Source organism: Coenobita brevimanus, chromosome 103, assembly GCF_032717465.1.
Source record: "Coenobita brevimanus isolate Jiangsu-jjx chromosome 103, ASM3271746v2, whole genome shotgun sequence".
In the NCBI taxonomy this organism is placed as follows: Eukaryota; Metazoa; Arthropoda; class Malacostraca; order Decapoda; family Coenobitidae; genus Coenobita; species Coenobita brevimanus.
In genome coordinates, this window is record NC_137056.1 from 1723723 (window position 1) to 1749270 (window position 25548).

Consider the following 25548-nt stretch of genomic DNA (forward strand, 5'->3'; position numbering starts at 1 on the left):
GAGAGACTAACGAGGACAGTGTGAGTGAGGTGGAGGGGGGGAGAGGGAGGGGAGACCGAGGATGAGATGGAGGGATGGAGTGGAGAGGTACATGAGAGAGGGAGGTGTGAGCTGGGGCAAGGGCAGTGAAGTGGTGGGTGACAGGGCAACATGGAGGTGATTTGTTTATGGCCACTCCTTACAGGACTAAGATGCCTGGCAATGGACAGACAGATACTTCTCTAATGTCGTGCAGTCATATTCAAAGACTTTTCATATCCATACTCATATTTACAAAAATCTGAAGTGTACCACTTACCATTACACAGTATCTAAGTACTGTACTGGGCTGTTGGACCATATGTGCTCTACCTCTTGAAGTATAACTCACCTTCGTCAATGTCTGGGGGGAGACCTCCAACAAAAACCTTGCGAGAGAAGCGTTCACCATTCTCAGAACCCTGTGACCGTGGGGAGGACCGGGAGGGGGAGGGGAGAGGGATGGGGGCACCCAGACTGTCCAACAGGTGACTTTCATCAAGTAGGACTCCACTTTCGTCAATCCCCCCGACGAATCCACCTTTACCTGCCGGGGAGGGCTTAGCTCAGGGAAAGCACTAAGGGAGTATGGTTCACCATTACAGCTTGTACTGAACGTCTTACATTAAGACAAGTAGCAGTGCTACTCAGTTAATATAGAGAAAACTTTAGTTTTACTTCTTTTCAAATGACTACATGTTCTTAATTCATTATGCACCACAAACACCGAATAAATAAAAAGTTATGCTTTATTAGGCAATTATGACTTTGCATATCAGACCCTATACTACTTGGTACAACAACCACAAACACAACATAGGTACAACACAACTGGCCACTTGAGTCATCCACACACTAAAACATCTCAACATTACATCACATAACCAAATACAAAAAATATAATTCAAACACTGGGTAATTACAGTAATTGAGTAAATGAAAGAAAAAATTATCCAGTATATGGAATAACTGTAAGAACAGTTAATGCTTCATACATCAAACTCACAATCATAAATATCTTTAAGATCAATATAAAGTACTGTACTTGGCCAAAATTAAACACATTTTCCTTTTGTGTTCTACAAACTAATGCATGAACAGTCCAATACTGTACAATGCAAATATATGCACAACTATGCTAAAATGTCAACAATTATGCTTACCAAGTTATTAAGTATATTTATTGGTCCTGTAATTATGGGGCAGTGCATTGTGTACTGTGCTATGTAAGTGCCAGCAAGTACTGAACTCTGTTGCTTCACATGTTGTTCATGTGGGTGTGGTGATTTTGGGCAGCAGCAACGAAAATTCTGCGAAAAATCTTCACTAACTGCTTGTCAATGCCAAGTTTATGAAAATAAAGGCATAAGAACTAATGCAAGCTGGATTCATTACTATTCACTACAATACCAGTAACTAAGATTTCAAAATCTGAGCATGTACTACAACTCATAAAAAAGAACAGAACAGCCAAATATTCAGCACATAAGCATTAATCCCTGCAGTTTACAATTATCAGAGAGACAGTATAATCATCATCATCATCATGCAAAACCATCCTAATGAAATGCAATACCCACACCTGCTTACATAAAAACAGCCCAACATGCATAGGACAAAGGAAAACACAATGAGCCTGCGAAGTACCGTAATTCAGCTTTTACGAAGTACAATTACACCAACAACAGATCCTTGCTGAGCCTCAATATATATATATATATATATATATATCGGTGGGGGCACTCACCATCCACTCACTCGATGTAATGCTGCTTTGAGTGTCTGCCCATTCCTCTCTTCCTCCCCTCCTCTTCTGTCTTTCTTCTTCCTTTTGCCTATGGATGACTCTAAACTGAGTGACAAGCCCATTGGTTTCCTGTACACCAGGAAACCATTTACTATGCTGGGTGGTAACCATATAACCAAATTAAGGTCCCTGATGGTTTAATGAGAATTTAAGGCGCTCCAATCGGATTGAGCATGTGCAGGTTTATATCCAAGGGGTGGTTGGGGTTTATTGCTCACGTAATGCCACTCAGAGATGAGTGAGGCTGGTCACTCTCATCTTAAATGTCAGGACCAACTTGCCTAGCCCCGGGCTCCTAGGCTCCTCATGGGGCAGCATAGGATTGGATGACGGATGGATGAATGGATGGATACATATATATATACATACAGCAAGAACTCACATAACGTGGGAATATTGTCCATGGAAGCTCCTGTTTTATGAGAATTCTGCATTACAGGGCCATATGTTTACATGTTAAAGGGTTTCACGGTACCCAAGCCAGCCCCAAGTTCATCTTTTGGGGCAATTTCAGGGCTTTTGCCAGGACATTTACCTACTTAATAAAGACTTCATCACATACAAACACTGGGGGATTCCTCATCTTGAATGGAAGAGGTTGTGGGTTTGCTGGGGGGAGGTGGAATAGAGATCCGTGGAAGAGAGAGAGAGAGAGAGAGAGAGAGAGAGGGGGGGGGGGGGGCAAAGATCACACAAAGCATGTGTGCAGCCAGAGTGTGGGGAGAGGGTAGGCTCAACTGGGACAGAATGCTCAGTGGACCATGATGACACCCCGCACAGATAAGCAACAGCCATATATCATAGGCTGATGCAACATACACCATGACTATCACTGGCCACATTGTATCTGTTCCCACCGCATTATGACAGTCTGAACCATAACTTGGGGCCTCTGGCCACATTATGTCTATTGTCGAAGCATTGTATGGTGTTGAAAAAAATTGTCAGCTTCCTCCACCAGCGTAATGTCTATCATTTTTGCACTGAGACTAAATTTTGGCATCAAAGTTTGTCTCCCGTGTTATGCGAGTTTTGTGTTATGGGATCAAGCGTTATGTCATCACTGACTGTATATACAGTATATACACAACTGAATCTCCTAAGTAGTATAATCCTAAATAGCAGATTCATAATATGCAGCAACATCATGCAACAGTTTGCAATATCAGTAACTCTAGAATAAACAAAATTCACAGATGCAGCTTCAGATGTGATGCTTTTCTGATGCCTCGTGTAATACACGCCACCATTACCTCAAGCCCACACATCTAGCCGGGCGTAAACCAATCGCAGTCAAGCATGGAAATTACTAAACCAATCATATCCAAGCACTGAACTTACTATAAGCCAGTCACAGCACTTCCCTCCCATGCCAAGCATGAAGGACATGCAACATACATACAACTTTTAATGGGTTTGGATACAAAGACCCCCCCCCCCCTGATGATATCTGTACAAATACTGTATTAAAGATTTCATGTGTCATGAATTGAGTTTGCCCCTGAGTGGAAGGGTGAGTGACGATGCCTTGGGGTCTGAACATTGAGCTTATTTCTTTACATACCAGAAAATGATAATCCCTTGTGTAATTACCGGGTATTTACTTTCTCTTATCTACATAGTTTGTATAAGGAAATATAACCTAATACAGTACAGTATTATGGTGAACATGCAAAAATAAACTGCTTAGAATTAGGCTAGAAGCCTATAATCTGACAAGGAAAGCCATGAACCCCGAAAAACAAAAATCCGTGGCCACACATATATCAATGCTTCGTTTTGTTTCATTTTTGAAGGCTCCGACATGCTTGCATGTCTCGGCCATGATCACCTAATGGCGGCTCTCCATGCTGCTTGACCTAAGGCAACCTCCCTGTTCAGACCCTTAACCCTGAGGTCACACTTAATGACCACGTCCCATGTCTTTCTCGGTCTACCCCTCGCAGCCCCACCCCCAGTATTAAGACTTCTCACTGTCTGCACCCAATTACCATCCCCCATCCTCTCCACATGCCCAAACCATCTCAATCTACCTCTCCTCATCACATCACCAGTACATTCCAGTCCCATCCTACCTCTCAACTCTTCCATTGTATACACAGCCCCCCCAGGCCTTGCACACACAGATGCACTGCACAGCCACCTAAGCATTGTCATATCTGTACGTTTGAGCCTGCGAATATCCTCTTCTTTTACTGCCCAGGTCTCACTACCATACAGCATCACACTCCTACCACATGCTGCATACAAAGACCCCTTAGCACGTAGGGAGAGTCCTCTCAATGTCAGGAGGGGCAACAGCTCCCTGAACTTCTTCCAACCACTTCTCACCCTAGCCACAGAGCCAGCTCCAGCCCCACCTCCAGCACATAACATGTCTCCCAAATAACAAAACTCTTCCATACACTCAAAAGATTCACCAGCAAGTTCAATCCTTTCGCGCCTGACAATCTCAAACTGCTCTCCCCAACACATCGCTTACGATATTTAAATACGGTAGTGCACAGAATACCATATTAACTAAAAAGGAAAATGACCGTTACAAGTGAAATTATTGGCAAAGGAGAAAATAGCAGATGTTTTAATCCTAACACTTCCAACTCCTACCAAATGTTCAATTCCTAGCACATGCCTAACTCACAGCATACGTTAAAAATCAACATATGTCCAAACTAATATTTTTCCAATTTGCAACATATTCAGCTCGTTACAAAAGTCCAATCCAACTGAGCTGAAGTCCAAATCATAGCAAATGTCCAACTCAAAGCAAAATATCCAAAACATAGCAGATGTCACACTTATACTAAATGTCAACCACAGTAAATGCCCAACTCCCAGTAAACATCAAACAGTAAATACCCAATTCACAGAAAATGTCACAGAATAAATATCCAACTCACAGCAGTCAACATAGTAAATATCCAACTCCCAGTAAATGTCAAACAGTAAATATCCACATCACAGCAAATGTCAAACAGTAAATATCCACATCACAATAAATGACCAACTTGCAGCAAATGTCCAGCTCAGAGCAAAGTCAAACACAGTAAATGTCCAACTCAAAGCAAAATTGAACACAGTAAATGTCCAACTCACAGCAAAGTCAAACACAGCAAATGTCCAACTCACAGCTAAGTCAAACACAGTAAATGTCCAACTTGCAGCAAATTTCCAACACGATAATTTAACGTCCAACTCACAGTGAATGACAAACAAGCCAACTCATGACAAATGTTCAACTCAGCAACTGTCCAACACAAAAAATATCCAACTCAGTAAATGCTCAACTCACAGCCTATGTCCAGAATGTCCAACTCCCTATTTATGTCCAGCTCCAACAAAGGCTGAACACATTGCAACTGGGCATATACCGGTGTATATATATATATATATATATATATATATATATATATATATATATATATATATATATATATATATGTATGAGAGAGAGAGAGAGAGAGAGAATCACATAGAAGCTGCCACCACTGTATCTATTATAATTCATATTCAAGATACATCATCACTCCTCATATAGCTGAACGTCTGCACTTATGACATCATACATTTAAAAACATCACAAGACGATTTGATTCAGCTCAAGAAACTTTCCAACTGAAGTAATTAGATATAGCCTAATGTGCCTCTTCACTACGGTAGTGCGTTCACTCTCACCTGACAGATTCCTAATCCTTTTCTAACCCTTTTCAGCTCCTCTGATCAAGTGTAGTCGACTGGAGAGTTGATCCAACTAACAACCAAAGAGATTAATTCCTACTTCATATCTAAACCTCACTGAACTGCATGAAAGCAGGACATACTATGTTCTGGGAATGTCTAGGTTCCATCAAACAAAACCATGCTGACTATTGGGAGCTCTTCTCATCCAATTTCATGTTACCACAATTACTGTTTAAGTTTTGAGATTGGCCTGTCAAATGAAATAATACTCGTATAGCAAGTGTGCTTGCCTACGATGCACAAAATCGCCAGGTAAAAGATTAAATTACATTCTCAGGTTGATATGGCTAATACTCAGCTACAGTAGAGATTACATACAAGAATTACAGGCATATGTATAAATGTGACAAATGGAGAGCAACATTAACATCACATAGCTGCATTTTCAACATGGCACAAATTATCAACGTGCATTTGGAGGCTCTGAGTCTTGTAGTAATATTATCATTACCATGCTATTCCAGTGATTAAAAAAAAAAAAAAAAAAAGTAAACAATGCAAATATACTAATCCCTTCAATACGACAATTTTCCCCAAAATTAACTTTATTCTAACCCGAGCGACATTTTACAAACCTCGCTGATTGATGGGGTAATTATGAACGTGTTAAATATAATAATACAGTAATAATAACAACAATAAATAATAATACTGTAATACTAATAAACACATTAGCCAAATTCTCAAGTCACTTCCTTTACAGCAACTGCATGAAGCAAACACTGAGGAAAAAGAAGGTAAAAGTCATAGTGTGTGTGTGTATGTGTGTGTGTCACCCAACTTCACTCCAGTCCCTCCACTTTCACTGTAATCCCTTATCCTATCCTTGGCCTAAACCCAACACTCTGGTCCAAATTTGCATAAGCTTAAAAGCCATATTAGCATCTCTTCATTAGTTTATTTTATATATTTTGCCTTGGCGCTCTTTTCTAATTTGTTTATATGACGTAACAATTGACACCAGCATACTGCGTCATGAGAGCATTATCGTGTCAGATACAGTAAAGAAATAATACTATCTATAATTACGGAGAGACTACATAAGAAAAGAGGAACGTCATCCTTTACGTCACATCCTTGACCATTAAATCGCTCTTCTTTACAATTATTGAATGCCAGCTTGCATCCCAGATTACACAGTGCAGTCAGCAATGTTAAAGGAATACAAGTTATGCTCCAGTTTCGTGTCCTTCAGAAATTATTGTAGAAAACGGTGAGCTTTTGTTCCACTTTGTAATTTGGGGCCTAAGTATCCGATCCGTTAGCTGGGTAACAAATTCCATTACTTAGTAAACCCTTAGCAATCTGGCAATTGTAAGGGACAAAACACTTAGAAAAAAGATATCCATGCTTCACACATGACAATGGACACACTTAACAAAATTACACACAAAATATAAACAAATGAATAATGAGCTCGTTACATTTTCCTTGTACAGTCACTATGTTCGTGACACTAAAATAATAATACTGTAATAATAATAATAATAAATGTTCCACAAAGCCTCAATAACCTATTTTGTGGGACTGATCCAAGCAGGCAGATACCTGGTATATATACAATATTATGAACAGAAACAAAGATCCTTAGATATGTTTATGCACAAAAATGTCATACATTTTATATATATATATATATATATATATATATATTCTACCTTTTGTGTGAAGCACTGGACGAAAACTTTTTAAAATATTCTTCCTTACAATCTCATGCTTGTGTCCACCTCCACACTTATTGGAATGATTTATACCACAAGAAAGCAATTAACTTAAAAACATTTGCATTAAGAAGACGAATAGCAGCAACCCTCAAGTAGTCACCAGAGTACACATTTTTCTTAAAATCTTTACACACAAAAAAATTTAACTGGCAAGGACTTCATGGATCCATAGTCACTTCGAGGGCATCTGAACAGGAAAAAAAATAACAGCAGGATACACACTACACTTCTATGGAATACAGTACTAAACAGCTGCAGTACCATGCAAGGGCTATCTTCTAGTGTTTACCATTGATCAGTCTGGGTGTACAGAGTGGCAACTTCAGATGGTCTCAATTTTACAGCCGCATTCTAGGTGGCACAGGATGCTTCAAAGCGGTTATTCGTTATCGATGTATTTTGCTTATTACACCTTAATTCCACGAACGGTATTTTCACCGTTTTAACATCAACATTGTTTTCACAGTAACAAACAAAATGCTGATGCATTATGCGCAGAATAAGTGGCTGAGGGGCAGAAGCTCCAAAATCTCTTAAAGCCACCGAGAATAACAGGTGACCACAGCTGCATATTACCTGAACAACTCTACGGGTTACGTACAGTGTTGCCAAATGGAAATTCTATCAAGCCGCTCTACTGGGCTTAAAAGCGTTAAAAATCCGCCAGATTAGGGGAAATCAGAAAAGAAAAAAACGCCAGACGATAAAAAAAAAAAAAAAAAAAAAAAAGCTCGCCAGATTGGCTTTAAAACCTCTTGATTTTGTGAACTGATAAATTGGCAACACTGGTTACGTAATGCATTTTTCACCTATCAAGCCATTTTATACTTTACTAAATACCAGTAAAACTTCTATTCATAAAATATACTGCAATATATAAATAAACAAATAAATCAATGCTATAACTAACTCTGCTAAAACGAGAAATAGCAAAAATTATTTTGTTTTATATTTTTGTGGTATGTGACGTGTTTGTTTCTGTATCAATCCTTTGGAGTGTCATTTTCAAGACCTTGTTTGGGGCCTGTATTCTAAGTGGTATAGGCTTCGTAGCACCTCTTCCTTGGTGATTTACTTTGCATGTTACACCTTAGCAATCTCTTGCATGGTATCAACTGCATATGGTTTTAATATCGGCACAGTTTAAATCAGTAACAATGAAAAGGATATTGAGGTGTAATGTACAGAATAAATCATTAAAGGCTGGGTGATATTTCTCCAACGCCGCTTAGAATACTACCCGAAAATGGTGGTGCTGACAAAAACACTGACAAATTACAGAAAGAAACCATTGGGCAGGCAGACAAGACATGCCACACGTCACTAGACACAAAAATTTCTTGATTAACAAAAGATGTATTATTTTCATGCTATTAAAAAAATACCTCTCCTACGATTGTATCCACGGCCTGCATGAAATACAGCACAAACAGCAGGGTCAATATACTTGTAGCCTATATGGTAAACAAAAAATTCATACCACTTCTTGAAAACAGTTCACATCGAGACTACAGCTGCGTACGTACAGACAGACACATACAAGCGGCCACACTCAATTATCTGCAAAATTTTTACAGCACTTACGAAATACATATTGGATATTTCGTTAAATCTTTATAAACTTACCATATACCGCCAACCTACCATCAATACACACAGCATTAATTACATGTTCCAACAATATTTTTAAATGTCACCGTCTACTATTTTGGACAAACACACACACAACAGCCAAGCGGTTTTAGTTTATGAATAAGTTGCATGCCAGTGTAAAAAAAAGCATCACAAATTTAGCAACATTTCCATACTATATTACGAAATGTTCTGCGGAGTCTGTGAGATATGTTTGGTTATATAACGGTCAAAATGGTGTTCCTAAATTTACAATCACAAATGTCAAATTAATGGATACACCAGTTTAGACATTTGTTAATATAGGGGAAATTATGCATGTGTGTGTGTGTGTGTGTGTGTGTGTGTGTGTGTGTGTGTGTGTGTGTGTGTGTGTGTGTGTGTGTGTGTACAAATTCAAACAACCGTGTACTGTATGTGCATGCTAGCGTATTGTGCTTACATGTACAGTCGGCATCAAAAGTCCTGTCGTGTAGTTTTTTTTTTTTTCCTCCATGAGCTTTGAAAAACTCGTGGACTCCCAGCAAACTACACTCCTGACAATTATCTGTGGCCGGAAAAGCTCTCAGTGTTATCTGTTTCTCATTACCTAAACTTCTTTTCGAAATCCATCGAGGAAAGAAGCTGGAGATGAAGAGACATGATGCTCACTGTACAGCTGAGATCAATAGCTCTTCAGGGCTGTCCCGATATTGTTCAAGCCTACTGAACTCTGCAAAATTAACCGACAATTTCAAGCGGGCAGGATGACTGTCATCTTGCTTTTTTCGTTGCAAAACACACGTGTGAAATTACTGACCACTGTTATAAGGTATTTAAGTATCCTAACAAAGCTACTCTGGGGTGGGATTCACGAAGCTATTTACGATCGATTCCCTGTCGTAACTCAATGTCCCCCCTCTTCCAAAGACCAGTACAAGGATTCTACACTGCATTTCCTTTCCCTTCGTCCAAAGCAAAACAACACGTGGCGGTAATGAGGGCGAAATTACCTGGCCAAAATTTCGTGACATAACGGGGAAAACAATGGCATTAGTCGGTGACTACCCTAAAATTACTAAAGTGGGACCAAATTTTCTTCGCGCGCGCGTGCGTGCGTATGCGTGCGTGCACGCGCGCGCGCGCACGCACACACACACACACACACACACACACACACACACACACACACACACACACACACACACACACACACATCTCCAATCTGTTTAGGGCACTAATCTTGCAAGGTGAGGCACTAGCGATGACGTCATGCGCTAATTCTGGTGGCAACATACAAAAACAAAATGTTACCGTAAATTAAGGTGATTGTATGTTAGCTGTGACACTCCTCGACAAAGAAAACAATAACAGTAAAATGAACTAAGCTAAAGAAGGCCAGTTTTGATTCTGCTATGCGTTTATCTAGCAAGGTCCGGGCTCGAATGACATCACACAGGCGCTAATGACAGTGGTAAAGGTAATGACAAAATAACAGTAAACTAAGAATAATAAAACATGTTAGCTAAAATATTCCTTGTAATTCTCCGTGGTGCATTAAATTAGTAAAAGTAATATAAATGGTTAAACGAGTGGTTATATGAATTTATTTGACTTTATTCGTGCTTATCTTGCGAGGTCTGACACTCCACCCATGATTTCAGGAGCTAATGAGTGCTATGTTTATATATATATATATATATATATATATATATATATATATATATATATATATATATATATATATATATATATATTTGCGACTTCAAACAAAATAATGGGCATAAATGTTACAAATGTCAGCTGATGCTTCTGGGAAAACAAAATAATGACAGTAAAGGCCGATGGGCAAAATTCATTGTGAAATTCTTTTGACTTTTTTGAGTGCTAATCTAGTAAGATCCGGCGTTCCATTAACACCGTCACACATGGGGCCAGTGAGAGCATGACAAGACACTATAATGACGACACGCTGGCAAACAAACTGATAATGGCATAGTTACTGAAAAAGGTTCGTTGTAATTCCTCTTCATCAACAAAGCATAAAGTTGAAATTTTGCGGCATGTTGCTTTTTTCTGACTTTTGACGAGTTTTTATCTGTCAAGGTCGGCACTCGACGTCACGCAGCCCAGCCAATAAGGCTGCTGGAAAATGGCGGCAGGTGTGACTGAGGGACGTGACCACTCTGACCCTCTACTAAACCTGCCCTACCCACTGGACTCCGGCTGTCATTAGTAATTTAAGCCTGCTGCTGCCAAGTTACTTCATTCGACTCAAGAAATGTGCCTCACACTGCATAGATTTATTTAGGCTATCATGCCACAATATTATTTAAATCCATTTTAGAAAGGTCTCTCATAGTGAAGGCGTTCCTTATGGCTAAATGTAACACATGAGTTCAAAGTTTTATATGCTGAATAAATAGCCATATTGCAAGAATATAATGAAGACATTCCCAGGCTCTATGTTAGCATATAGGAGATCTCCCCCCTCTCTCTCTCATGCACCTGCTGTCTTTCTGACATCACATCCGTCTCCCCCCTCCCTCTTCCTCTCACACATGCACCTGAAGAATTTTGACAACTGCTCACACCCGCTTACCCCCTCCCCCCTCTCATATACGTATTATCTCCTTTTCATGCATATTTCACCCCCCCCCTCTCTCTCACGTATGTTAGCCCTATTTCATGTATGTTTTACACCTGTCTTCCCCTCCCCCTCTCATACACCTGCCATCCTTATCATGCATATTTCATTCTCTCTCTCTCTCTCTCTCGCTCTCTCTCCACTACACACCTGCATAACAATTTCGAAGTCTACGTTCTACGGAAGGCATGTTTGTATGTATATGATTTATATACGTATAAGCTTGAACTATGAAAGAATACGATTTATTCATGTATCAGTATACAGGTACGCATCCAAACACGTATGTAGCCTACTTGAGTATGTATGTTCAAGTTTGTGCGTTTGCAGCTATGTGTATTTCATGTAGCATCAAACAAAACACCCCGTCACAACACAAAGCGGCTCGGTATTCCAGCATAACATTACAAAACAGTCAAAAACGTTCACGTCAAGTACTAAAAAAGATACTGAACACACAACACAAATTCTGGAACAATGTAGCAAACCAACATGGACATCGTAGTGGTCTGATACACAAGAAAACACAGCCATTCATATATCAACTGAGAAATAAGGCAAACAAGTAAACATGGCAGACCAGTAACAGCAACACATTCGGTGCATATAAGTAAAATAAATATATCTAACTGAAACATACTTAAAACAGCAAACCATCATGGCCACACATAACTTAGTAAATAGGTAAATAAAGGTAGGTGCATGATCCATAACGTGCCTTAACACAGGTCAGCACGGGAGCCAAGATTTCATTCCCACACCTTAAACCAACACAAGACAAAATGTATACCACAGCTCAACATAGCCAGCAACATAAGCCAAAACAGCGAGAAAATCATATAAATACAACCAAACAGAGCAAGGCAATGTAGATAATTTGCCGTTATAGAAAACCACTTACCAAAACAGTGCCAGTCAATCGTGCCTTATCACAAATACATTTAGCGCTAACAGACCACGACATCAACACAGCAAGTCAACCATAGCATACACCCACATAAGGAAAAAAAATAACACAGCAATACCACAAAAAAAGAATCCACAGAGATCAAAGCCGCAGCATGCCATAATATAGGAAGGGCAAAGCAAAATCACAATCCAAATTTATCTAATCATAACAAAGGAACAAGACGTGCACTTAAACCCCACATACTGTAGAAGCAACACAGGAACATGCCATAGAGTTTGGACTAATTTACTATGTTATAAAAACCACGCCATTAACAAAGCAGCCTATACACACAGGCAACAATATAAAGAACCACACAGCACACCTCATCAGCCAGACATTAACAAAGAAATGTGATAAAACAAAGCAAAACTACAAGCAATAATAATAAACACACAAAGTTAACATAGCAATCAACATATACCCACATGCAATTTTAGAGAACCACCCAGTTCAACACATCAGCCAGACAAAGCCAACATAGGAAGCGTGATTAAACAAAGGAAAATTACAAGCAAAATAAATCCAAAGTGCCAGATCACTGAGAACCATACAGCACAACACAGCAGCAGCCATAACAAAGGAAGTATGATGGAACCAAGGCACATGGAGCCAGGGGTAACACAGGAGCCTAGGGTGGACTAACTAGGGCTGGGTACGGCTAGGCTGGGTTTGCCTATGTTAGCTGTGGTGTTGGAAAAAGCCCTTGATGTATCAGTGTCAGAGTTGTGTTGTGTTGTGTTGTGTTGAGTGTGTGTGTGTGTGTGTGTGTGTGTGTGTGTGTGTGTGTGTGTGTGTGTGTGTGTGTGTGTGTGTTTTAATTAATAAAAGTATAATAATATCGGTACTTATCATGCCAGAAGTGCGCAGTATTTCCCCATATCGCCCTAGAGATGAAATAATGTATATTTTCACCGCATACGCTGTCATCGAGATTTATGCCAAGAGTACTTCTAGGGGACTAGTCCAGATCTGCCCTTAGTTTCACATACCGGAATCGAACTGACTACCATCTCCATCCACAGTCTCAGTACCACAAACAATTGCTGAAAGGATGGTGATTGTGCTTCAGGGGCGAGTACCCTTAAGACACGATATTACGATAATTATACTAACTGGAGGTAGCTTGATCAGAACCGTACGCATTTCACGCTGCTTTTACCCTGAGTCTTGGGCATGAACTCAGTGGCGATCATTTGAAGTGGGTGTTGGCAGTATACCCTCGCATATGCTAGTGTGTATTCGCGCCCTGTCAATTCTATCCGTGACATATATACACACACACACTGTCATGCAGGGAAAGGAGTGTGCACAATCTCCTTACGTCTCCAGTCTTCTTTTAAAATCAAATCTTTGTTACGTGAGAAATATTTTGATAGTTATTTTGTGCCTCTCTCTCCTGACCTATTCGTTTTTTTAATTTTTGGTGGTGGTGGTGGGGGGGGGGGGGGTTACAGCTGAGACCATAGGCGAATTAAATGTTTTTACTGCTTGTTGTGATACTGGATGTGCGTGGTGGCTGTGGATAATGTCCCTGTGGTGCATGTTGTGGCAGCTGTGGATAAGGTCATGTGGTAAAGGTCGTGGTAGCAGTGGTTGTTATGAGATAAAGACTGTGACACTGTGGTGGCAGTGTAGGCAGTAGCTGTGTTTGATGTGATGTGGTAACGACTGTGGTGCTTGTGGTGGTGGTATTTGTGGTTACTCTGACAGTGGTGAAAAGCGTGGTAGTTGTGACTGTAGTTATGGAAGTGGTTGTAGTAATTGTGGTGGTAGAACAGTGGCAATGGTGGTAGTTACAGTAATGGTGGTACTGGGGGCGGTACTGGTAGCTGTGGTAGTTGTCGTACGTGAAAGTAGTGCTCGTAGATGCAAATGAGAGTAATGGTAGAGGTAGTGTCATATAGCAGTAATGGCGGTGGTGGCACTAATGAAGATGGTGTCAACTGATCCAATACTAACACACTACATTTCAATGCACGCACCACCACCCTTCACACACACACACACACACACACTCTTAGTAGGTAGTGCTTGAAATGTGGCAACCACAGAAATCATATATATATATATATATATATATATATATATATATATATATATATATATATATATATATATATATATATATATATACTTATCACCTCCGTTATAACTGTGAAGTGTTTTTGGAGGTAGGGGATGGGAAGGCAAGAAGCTCGCCATACGTCTTGCGTTTGCTAAAACATATCTTGCTTACGAGTGAAAACCTGCCGTAGATTATCGTTTTTCACGCAGGGAAAGGGGAATGCTGAATGTTACAACACGGGCAAAAATAGCGCCAAGATGTAAACTCTGTGAATGTGGATAACTTTCTACTCCTTCGTTGAAGTCTCATTAACTGACGCAGGCTGAAGGTTTAAAAAATCTAAGCTGGGAAGACAGGCACGTGTCAGATGAGCAAGGATACTGAACAGTGATGGGGTAAGAAGGGAGAGTATATATTGTGAATATGGTCGTCCTAGGTTGCGTGGTATTGTATTCTCCTAACGGAACGACAAGAATTAAAAATACGGATGCGCTCTATGTAAAAATGAATAAATCCCTAATGCATGAGAGTTATGAGCTTGACTGTTTTTTTGCCTCGTTAGGTGAATTATGTAACGGTAAATTACTGGAATGGTCAAAACGGTCAGCCGATGGAATGGTGAAATGAAGAATGAAGAAAAAATTACTCGATCAAATACGTATCGATGCACACTTGGCATGAAACAGTTTGACAGACACCACTAACGATGGCTGCTGCAAAATGTAGTGCTTCTGCCACACGCCGACAACCCTGTTTTTGTGGCGATGCCGGATATCATGTGTCTGTGATATTTCCAAGGCATGAGTACAGTAGTTATCACATGCAGAATCTTTTCGTACGTTAATCTTCTTGGGCTACCATCAATTTTTCTATCATTATTTAGTATACTGGATCTCCCCTATGCCATACTATTATAATCCTGCGTTAAATTTGGAAGGCCATGGATAAAAGGATGGGGCCGATGCAAAGAGAGTCTTATGGAACACCACGGCTGACATATTTACACGAGAACAGTGACGGATACAAACCAGCCTAAGAAGAAACGTGAAAACTAATTAAAAAAGGAAAAACTGTAAGGTAAATTTAAGCACATATCTGCAGTGTAATCAAAAGCCTTTGTTACGTGTACAACAACAGATGAAGGTCACTTAAATCCCGAAAGAATGATGACAAGTAATCTGTGAAGAATGTTTAGATGCAAGTGCTGGTGAACTAATGCTTATCAGTATTTGAAGAAAAAAATACTTAAACCCTTCAGACCAATGACGTATTTTACAGTTTATTATTGTTACCTCCAGACGACTCTTTAACTCTCCACTTATCGTGATGGTATTAACAACAGGTTTCATTATCCCCTAAAAACCTAAGTTCCCTTCGTTAGCTGAATGAAATACCTGAAAGAAGCTAAAGTTAAAGTATATCAAAGGACTGACGGCGCTATGAACTATATAACGTTGGAAGTGAAGGGAATCAAAGCACACGGTGACAGTGAAAGGGCTGGAAAGTCGTCATTTACGGGAACACGTTGGAGGCGAGAACACTTCCACCAAAAAGGAAAGCACCAGTTGAAGGCAAGAGAGATAGTAGGTAAAGCTGTGTATCGCCACCTGTGTGTTGAATTACCTGTGTTGTGTTGTACTTTGTTACTTGTGTTGTGCTGTAATCCCTGTGTTGTGTTGTATTATCTCTGTGTTGTATTGTATTATGTGTTGCGTTTTATTGTGTTACCAGTGCTGTATTGTTTTATATTACCTGCGTTGTGTTGTACAGTATTACCTTTTTGTTGTGCTGTATTGTGTTACCTGTGAATTGTATTGCATTACCTTCGTGTTGTACTGTATTTCCTGTGTGTTGTAATGTATTACCTGTATTGTGCTGTGCGAGTATTAACTTTGTGTTGTGCTGTGTTGCGTTGTGTTTCACCCCTATGTTGTAAAGAAATATTCCATCAAGTAGTTATCACACACACACACACACACACACACACACACACACACACACACACACACACACACACACACACACCATTAATTACAGCACAAGGACTGCACTTACACTGAGTTATGACCTAATTATAAATCTTTACAAATAAAATAACTAAAGTCTCTTACTCGTTTCGCTATGACGGTCTGATTTACTTCCACCATTACCTTAACTCACACGGAATTACATTATTTTTTACACCACCGAAATAACGAATAATCTAGTGTCAATAACGAATAATCTAGTTGGATATTGAGACGACACAAACGCCTTTCGTACAACCTGACGAAGATCCCTTACTCCTTTCGGCTCAGTTAGTGGCCAAGTGTAGTAAGATTGAAGGTCGATTTGGCAGATAACCACGGAAACTCGATCCAATTAACGTTCATCGAATTTCATGCAACCTTGACCTAGTATTCTGTGGTAGTTGTCCGGTTCCGTCGGGTAAAGAGACTGACCACTGTAATACGTGATGTTGTATGGGTGCTGAGACGGTGATGTGGGGGATTTTCAGCCACGATTTCCGAACATCCCTTCCTTAGCGATTTATTTCCGAACATCTCTTTCTTAGCGATTTATTACATCTCTTCCTTAGTGATTTATTTCCAAGCATCCCTTCCTTAGCGATTTATTTCCGAACATCCCTTCCTTAGCGATTCATTTCCGATCATCCCTTCCTTAGCTATTTATTTCCAAACATCTCTTCCTTTGCGATTTATTACGGAACATCTATTTTTGTTAGCGATTATATTTCGGAACATCCCTTCCTTAGCGATTTATTTCCGAACATCTCTTTCTTAGCGATTTATTCTGACCTTTACACCCCAACACCTTTTACGTACTTAATGCAAACTGTGTCGATATGATGATTTAAACAGCGTACTTTGCAAAATAAATCGCTAAGGAAGAGGTGTCACGAAGCTCCCTATACCACCCAGAAAACTGTCCTTCAAGCGTGGGTGTGCGTAGTGGGGTACGTGTGGGCAGGGGTGTAGGCAAGGGTGAAGTGTGGGTATGGTGTGGTGAGGGTGAGGCTAATTCAAAGACAGTGCGGGGTATGGGTATTAGTGTGTGTGTGTGTGTGTGTGTGTGTGTGTGTGTGTGTGTGTGTGTGTGTGTGTGTGTAAGGTAATCAAGGTGTGCATCGAGTGGTAGAGGGTGGGTGGGCATTAGTGGGCAGTGAGTGTGGGTATTGGTAGGAACTGAGCGTGGGTATTGGTGGGCGGTGACGGTGGATATGTAGTGTAGGTGGGTACTGGACACCTGAGTATTAGTGGGCAGTGAGTGTAGGTATGAAGGGTGGGTTTGGTGTGCAGTGAGTGTGGGTATTGGTGTGCACTGAGTGTGGGTATTTGTGGGCAGCAAGTGTGGGCATGGAGGGTGGGTATTGGTGGTGTTGGACTTACCGTGGAGCTGAGCCAGTGCCTGTAGCGTGTTGTTCCCGCAGCTCATGAAACCTGTGACAGAGAGAAGGTCAGCCCTCTCCCTGACTCATCCTAACTCTCCCTGACTCTTACTGCCTCTCCCTAACTCTCTACCTGACTCATACTGCCTCTCCCTGACTCATCCTAACTCAACCTGACTCTTCCTGGCTCATCCTAACTTTACCTGACTCGCCCTGGCTCACAGCAACTCCCCCCTGGCTCACACTAACTTTCCCTGGTTCAAACTAACTCTGCCTTAAAATTACTCTCCTTGCCTTATGTTCTGACTCCCTTATATTCCCTGACTCACCCTCATTCTCTCTGACTCCCCTTGATCTTCCTTAATTTTCCCTGATTCTAATATTCCCTGACACTCCCTTGTATACTCTGGCTCTGATCTTTTGTTGCTTCCATTTTCACTCACCCATTTCTGTGTTTCTTTTTCTCCCTTTACCTTCCTCTCCCTTCTTCTCTTCCCCTCTCCTCCCCTCCCCTCCCCTTCCTTTTCATTTCTTTCCTTCATGACTCTCTCTCTCTCTCTCTCTACTCCTCCTCCCTTCTTATCTTCCTTTCCCTCTCTCTCAATATTTCTCTTTCTCCTTGCTTTTATTCTCTAACCCTTCTTTTCCTTCTCTCTCTCTCTCTCTCTCTACTTTCTTTTCTCTCTCCATCACCTCCTTCTAATATTTTCTCTCTTCCTGACATCCTTTCTATCATCATTTGCATATTTTATCATTTTCTTTCCCTTCTCCCTAATCTTTCCTACTCTTACCTACCTGATTTCTTTTCTCCTTAAATTTCTTCCTCCATTTTTTCCTCTCTACTTTCCTACTGTTACCAGCCAACCTACTCAATTCTTACCCTACCATCTTACCTATTATCCTGTCTCCTTAAATTTCTGTCTCCATTCTTTTCCTCTACCTTCCTACTCTTGTCAACAAACCCACTCTCTTCCTTCTTTTTCAACTCATCTCTCCTTTGCCTTTCCTAGTCTTATCCTACCTACCTTCCACTGTCTCTTCGGTCAAACTTCGGTAATTCACATCACTCGATCCAGGAAATCTGGCACAATCACGTTGCAGACCACGTTATTTTGAAGTTATTCCACTATGAACTTGTTTTCGCAACGCAAGAGTATATTTACCGTGAAAATCCTATATTTCATTACATCGGATCTCCGCCGACGTCGCCAGTAGCCGGCCATATTTGACGTTCCTAAAGCGCATTTTTAAAATCTGAAAGCTGGTTGTCAAACGCAAGTGAGGTTAGGTTGGATCACAATTGGTTTGATTAGGTTAGGTTAGGTTAAATCTTTACGTTTCCCAGTGCTTTGACACGAGATACACTGACGCGTCCTGTCTGAGCAAGATCGGAGTGACAGTAAACAACACGGCCAATCGGACAGACCGTTGGTAAACATTGCCGCAGGCGACCTGGCCGCTTCCCAAACTACCCAAAAACAGGTATATTTTGCCCCGGGTAGGCCTAATCTCCAAAACGAGTGATTTCCGAAGAAAATGAAGCTCAAATTTATTCAAAGCATATTAAAATCGACCAGAAAAAGTATTTTTTGTCTCCAAATCGAGTGATGTGAAATGAAGAAAACTGACCGTCTCATCTCCTTCCCTACTCCCCTAGTGAGAAAAAAAAATAAGACACCGAGAAAGTGAAGAAAAAGCATAGGGTAGCATTATAACCATCCCACTACACATCATCAAGTCTACGAGAGTCTATGCTGGTTAATTAATCAGAGAAAACGGAAGTGAACTAATGATAGAAAACTTATGTAAACACATGCTTAAGAGAGTAACTACGGTAAAACTTATGCACTAGGGTAGACGGGGAAAGGTGGGAGGGGTTAAGTGGGGTTAGAAGGGGACAATCAAGGACGAGGCAATGGGCAAATTTTAAAGTTCGTAAAAATTTGGGTACTGATCCAGAACAACACTGTCCATATGAGTTAGGCCAGGGTGGATTTGGCTGTTTGCTAGATTATTATTTTAGGATATTTTAGGTTCTGTACTGCTTCTAGACGAAATGGGCTGAAATTGGCACTTAAACCAATGAGGCAGTGTTGTTCCTGATATTAAAAAAATTGAAAAAGAAAATAGGAATGTAAAAATTAAGGCTGGGATAAAGTGAAATGGGGACGAAAGGAAATTATATGAAATGATTATTAAAACTGTGTATGAGAGGGGAAACTACAGCTTTTAAAATTTACACAAACATTAGGGTAAGTAGGAACAGGAAAAAAAGGGTGAAGTTTCTAGAACATATGAACTTATAAGGCTGCAGTAAAGGGTATTAGGAGAGTATAAGGTAAAGTATGAGGGAGAAGAGGTATGAAATTAGGGTGATAGAGGTAGGTATCAGGTATCAGGGACAGGAGTAATCATTTTTCAATACTGGTTAATAGGGAGATATAAAAGTCAACTATAAGGTAAGAGGGTCAGGTATAAGGTATGAGGAACTGGGATTCATACTTTGCTATAATGGCAAGTGTTCTATACAACGACCAAGTATAAGGCATGTAGGATAGGTATGTGGTATCAGGAATATGTAGGAAGTATAAGGGACAGGTATAGGGAACAGGTATTAACACTTTACAGGATAGAAAATTTACACGAGGAACGAGTATAAGGTACAAGGGGCATGCATCTGACATGAGGGTAAGGTACAAGGCATCAGGGCCAGGTATACGTCATGAGGATCAGGTATAAGGGTCAGGTATAAGGCATGAAAGTCTGGTGAAAACATGAGTCAAGTACAAGGAACGAGAGTCAGTAATAAGGCATGAAGGGCAGGAATGATGTGGATCAGGTGTAAGGTAAGGTTCAATGTGGGACAAGGATTAGTTATGAGGGGCAGGTATAGGGAGAGAGAATACGGCAAGGGAGGGTACTTGATATTAAGGAATAACAGGACTAAGGATAAGGCATGAGGATAAGCATTTTTTTAATAAGTCGTGTGATATAAGGTATAAGGGAGATGAATCTGCAATTTGAAGAACGAGACAAGGATATAAGGATGCTGAAAAAGTGTCAAGTACTAGGGATCAGGGATAAGGTACAAGGTTTGAGGGCCAGGTGTGGGGTATGAAAGCTAGGTCTAAGTATGAGGGTCAAGTATCAGGCATGAGGATCAGGTTATCAGGCAAGAGGGCCAGGTACGGGGTATAAGGACGTAGGAAATAGAGTAAGGCCCAGGTATGAGGCATCTGAGGCAAGTATAAGGTACAGGGGACAGATATGGGCTAGGTATGAGGTACATGGCCAAGGTATGAGGTATTAGGGTTGGGTATAAGGTATAGGGGAGTTATGAGGAACAAAGGCAGGTATAAGGCAGGATATGACGGCCAAGTATAAGGTAGGAACACAATATATAAAGGATGAGGGCAAGATATGAAGGTCTGGTATACGTTATATGGGCCAAGTATAAGGCATCAGGTGGAGGGATATGGTCTAAGTACATGAGGGTGGGGCGGAAGGGTCAAGTACGGTATAGGGTATGAGGGTATAAGGGCCAGGTATAAGGGGGCTGACTCACCCTTGATGTGGTCATGTGGGTCGCCTCTCATGATGTCGTTGAGGCAGTGGTCAAACCCCCGCATGTTATCCAGTGGCCCTGTACCGTTGCCCACGCCGTTCCTCCCGTCCTGCACACAACGGGGAGAGGAGCAGGTTAGAGACACAGAAATTACGTGAGACAGCGGGGAGGCGAGGTTAGTGAGGAAGTATACATACCTGGCATACATAATATACGCATAGACAGACACACATAGATAGATAGATATGTGAGGGGGAGGAAGAAAGTGAGAGCGGGATTGGAAGCGACGCTGGAAAGGGGTAAGAAAGTGCGCACACACACACACACACACACACACACACACACACACACACACACACACACACACGTCTGTGATTGTGCGATATCGACCAGACAAGTAATCAAGCACGGAAAAAAAAAAAAAAAAAAAAAAACTGATGGAGGAGGAATGAGGGAATCATCAAGGCGGTGAGGAAAACACACACACACACACACACACACACACACACACACACACACACACACACACACACACACACACACACACAGGAATAAGAAAAGGATACGAGGAGGAAGAGAAAGAAGAGAGTACGCCTAACTTAGAAGAGAGCACGCCTAAATTAAGACAGTAGGCAAAACATCAACAGTGCATATATAACTTCCTCCACGTAACAAATAAAAACACAAATTATGGAGAGAAAAATACCACTTAGAACAAAATTATATATACTGAGTACAATTAGCCACTGAACTGGTTACAATGGCGTGAGGCAGCTAGAGACGCCTTCACGTGGTGGCACACATATAACCAAGAGGCTCCACTGCTTGGGTGTACATCCCTTACCTCCCTCCCTCTCCCCCAACAGGATAGTGGACAGCAGAAGGGAAAATTCAGCCTGCAGTGCATCGGGTTCACATTTCAGATAATGCTGCTGCCATAACAATTACGATGGTTTTACCGTATTCTACTCTGGCCATCGTTTGTAGTGAACGTCCAAGTATAAGGTATCAGGTGCAGGTTAAGGTTCAAGTATAAGGTATCAGGTGCAGGTTAAGGTTCAAGTATAAGGTATCAGGTGCAGGTTAAGGTCAAAGTATAAGGTATCAGGTGCAGGTTAAGGTCAAAGTATAAGGCATCAGGTCCAGGTTAAGGTCCAAGTATAAGGTACCAGGTGCAGGTTAAGGTCCAAGTATAAGGTATTACGTCCAGGTTAAGGTCCAAGTATAAGGTATCAAGTCCAAGTATAAGGTCCAAGTATAAGGCATCAGGTCCAGGTTAAGGTCCAAGTATAAGGTATAAGGGCTACATCAAACCCCCTCAATTCGAAGCCACTAATCAAATTAATAAAATCGTCTGGTAGTAGTGAGAATAAGAGAAACAATTGTCGTCTCGTGAAAGGGTTAAGTTTGTAGTTTTTGTTCAGAAAATATTGGGAACATTTATTAAGTTACTCCCATAGGTATTGTAAGGATGCTTTTTATATGACGATTCCTTAAGTTGAGAGAGAGAGAGAGAGAGAGGGGGGGGGGAGGAAATGTAGGAAAGGTGAGAGGTGAGGCGTTAACTTAAGGTGCTCCTCCCATACCACTTTAATAGCATACCACTTTATTCTCTCTCTCTCTCTCTTCCTTTCCTTCATCTCTTCCATTCCTTTCTTTCGTCTCTCCCTTCCTCCTTCCTGACCTCTCATCTCGTCTTCTTCCTCCTTCAACCATCTTCCTCACACATCCCTTACTTTCCTTCCCTTCCTTCCTAACTTCACCTCCTGTGTATCCATTCGTTCCCTCACTCCCTCTCCTTCCCTCCTCCCTTCTTCAGTTTACCTCCAATTCATCCATCTCTCCCCTGCGTCCTCCCCCCCTCAGCTTACCCCCTACCCATCCATCTCTCCCCTCCCTCCCTCCCTCATAATTCCTTGTAACTATCCATCTCTTCAATCTCTCTCCTCCTCCTCCCATCTCCCTCCCTCCCTTTACTCTCCGCATCGTCCCTCTTCCCTCCCTTAGCTCTTTCCTCCCTCCACACTGCTCCTTACAAACTTCCACCCAATAATCTCTCCTCTTTTCTTCTTCCCCCTTCTCACTCCCTCCCTCTCTCTCTCCTCCCTCCTTACTGTTTTATCTTACTGGGAATCCTTGCTTCTTCCCCTTTCCTCTTTCTCCCTCCGTCCCCTTCCATATCCTACCCTTCTTTCCTTCCTTCTCCTTTACAGTACATCCAACCCCACTCCTTCCCTTTCTCCTTCTTTATTACCTCGTCTAACCTTCCACCCATTCGTCTCTCCCTCCATCTTTCCTTTCCTCTTATCTCCCTCCCTCTCTCACATCTTTTTCTCCTTCCTCCACCTCCCTCTCCTTTCCTTTCCTCCCTCCTTCTTTCCCTCGTTACTGCCTCATCTAACCTTCCAGCCATCCATCTACTCTTCCCTCCCTCCCTCCCTCCTGCTCCTTCACCCTGCCAACTGGAACGAAGACTTGTCACGAATCCAAGCTGAGGGAGGGAGGGAGGAAAAAGGGAGGGTAAGTGAAGGAGACAGGGAGAAAAGGAGGTAAGTGAAGGAGACAGGGAGAGAAGGAAAGAATGTGAGGGAGAAGAAGAAAGCAGGGAGCGGGAGGAGGTGGTGGTAATGAGAAGAGAATGTGAAGGAGATAAGAAAAAAAGAAGGGAAATAATGGAAGAGGGGAGGGAAAGAAGGAATAATAACGTGAAAGACATAGAGAAAAAAGATGGAAGGAGAGACGGAGGGAAAGAAGGGAAGGGACGAAGGAGACAAGGAAATCAGAAGGGAGGGAAAGGAGAGGATGGATTGAAGGAAAAGAAATATGAAGAGGATAGGAAAGAGTATGAGAGGGAGAGGAAGGAAAGAAGGATAAAGAAAGGTTAGGAGATAAGGGAAAAAGAGGGAAGGGGAGGATGGAGGTAAGGAAGGAAGAGAGCCAGAAAGATGGTTATAAGGAAAGGAGGGTGAGAGAATATTTTGGGGAAGGCAGGAGGAAGGGGAAAAGGAGGGAAAGGTAGGAGGAAGGGAGAAACGGGGGGGTGGTAGGAGGAAGAGAAAAAGGGGGTAAGGAAGGGAAGGGAAACAAAATGGTGAGGGTGGGAGGGAGAGAGAGAAAAAAAGAAGAAATTATAAGGAAATGTGGGAGGGAGATGACTACAAGAAAACAAAGAAGGAAAGGATAGAGAACGGAAGGGATGTGAGGGAGTGAGAAGGACATAAGAAAGGAGGCTGTAAAGGAAGAAAGGAGGGATGCAAGATTTTACAGAGGAAAGGAAGGAGAAAGGACAGCAGGGAGGGAAGAAAGGAGAAAGGAAGAATAAAGGAGAAGAAACAGAGGTAGAAAAGGAACGAGGCTGTAAAGGGAGAGGGTAGAGATAGAAGGTTTTAGTGGAAATACACATTGAAGGGAGAGAAAAAAACAATAAAGTAGGGTGTGAAAAAAGAAGAGGGGGAAGAAAAGGGAGGAAGAGTGAGAAGGGAGATGGAAGGAGACAAGAAAGAGGGGAGGAGGGAACGAGGAAGGCAAGGAGGGTGAAAGGAAGGACGGGAACGAGGAAAGACGGGAGGGAAGAAGGTGAAAGTGAGAAATGAATGAATGAATGAAGGAAGGGACGAAGATGAAAAAGAATGAAAGATGGAATTATGAAGTGTGAAGGAGGAAATGGAAAGAGAGAGAAAAAAAAAAACGAATAAATGAAGGGAAAAGTTCGAGAAGGAAGCAAGTGAAAAAAAAAATAAAAGAACTGAAAAAGGAAATATACGGAGGAGAAAATGGAAATATAAAAGAGGAAAGAAGGAGGGAAGGAAATAACGAAATGCGAGAAAAGAAGGAAGGGAGAGGAAGAGCAGATAAAGAGAAGAAAAATGAAGGAAGTCAGGAAGTGAAGGAGAGGTCATTACTCAACACAACAACTGCACGAACTGTGGGAGGAAGGTTACAGGAAAGGAAGGGAAAAAGGATGCAAGGAAGAAATGAAAGAAGAAAGGATAGAATGAAGGTCAGAAATGAACGAAGAGAAGAAGGATGA

General features: G+C 41.4%; 1 protein-coding gene across 1 annotated transcript in view; it reads right to left on the reverse strand.

Annotated features, from left to right (window-relative positions):
* Positions 1–25548, reverse strand: part of orb2 (cytoplasmic polyadenylation element-binding protein orb2) — a 226868-nt gene that overhangs the window by 7866 nt on the left and 193454 nt on the right. The window contains exons 3-5 of the mRNA XM_080284838.1: positions 21519–21619; positions 17955–18005; positions 371–565 (exon numbers count right to left, since the gene is read on the reverse strand). Of these exons, the coding sequence (XP_080140964.1) occupies positions 371–565; positions 17955–18005; positions 21519–21619 (347 nt within the window). The remainder of the gene's footprint in view (positions 1–370; positions 566–17954; positions 18006–21518; positions 21620–25548) is intronic.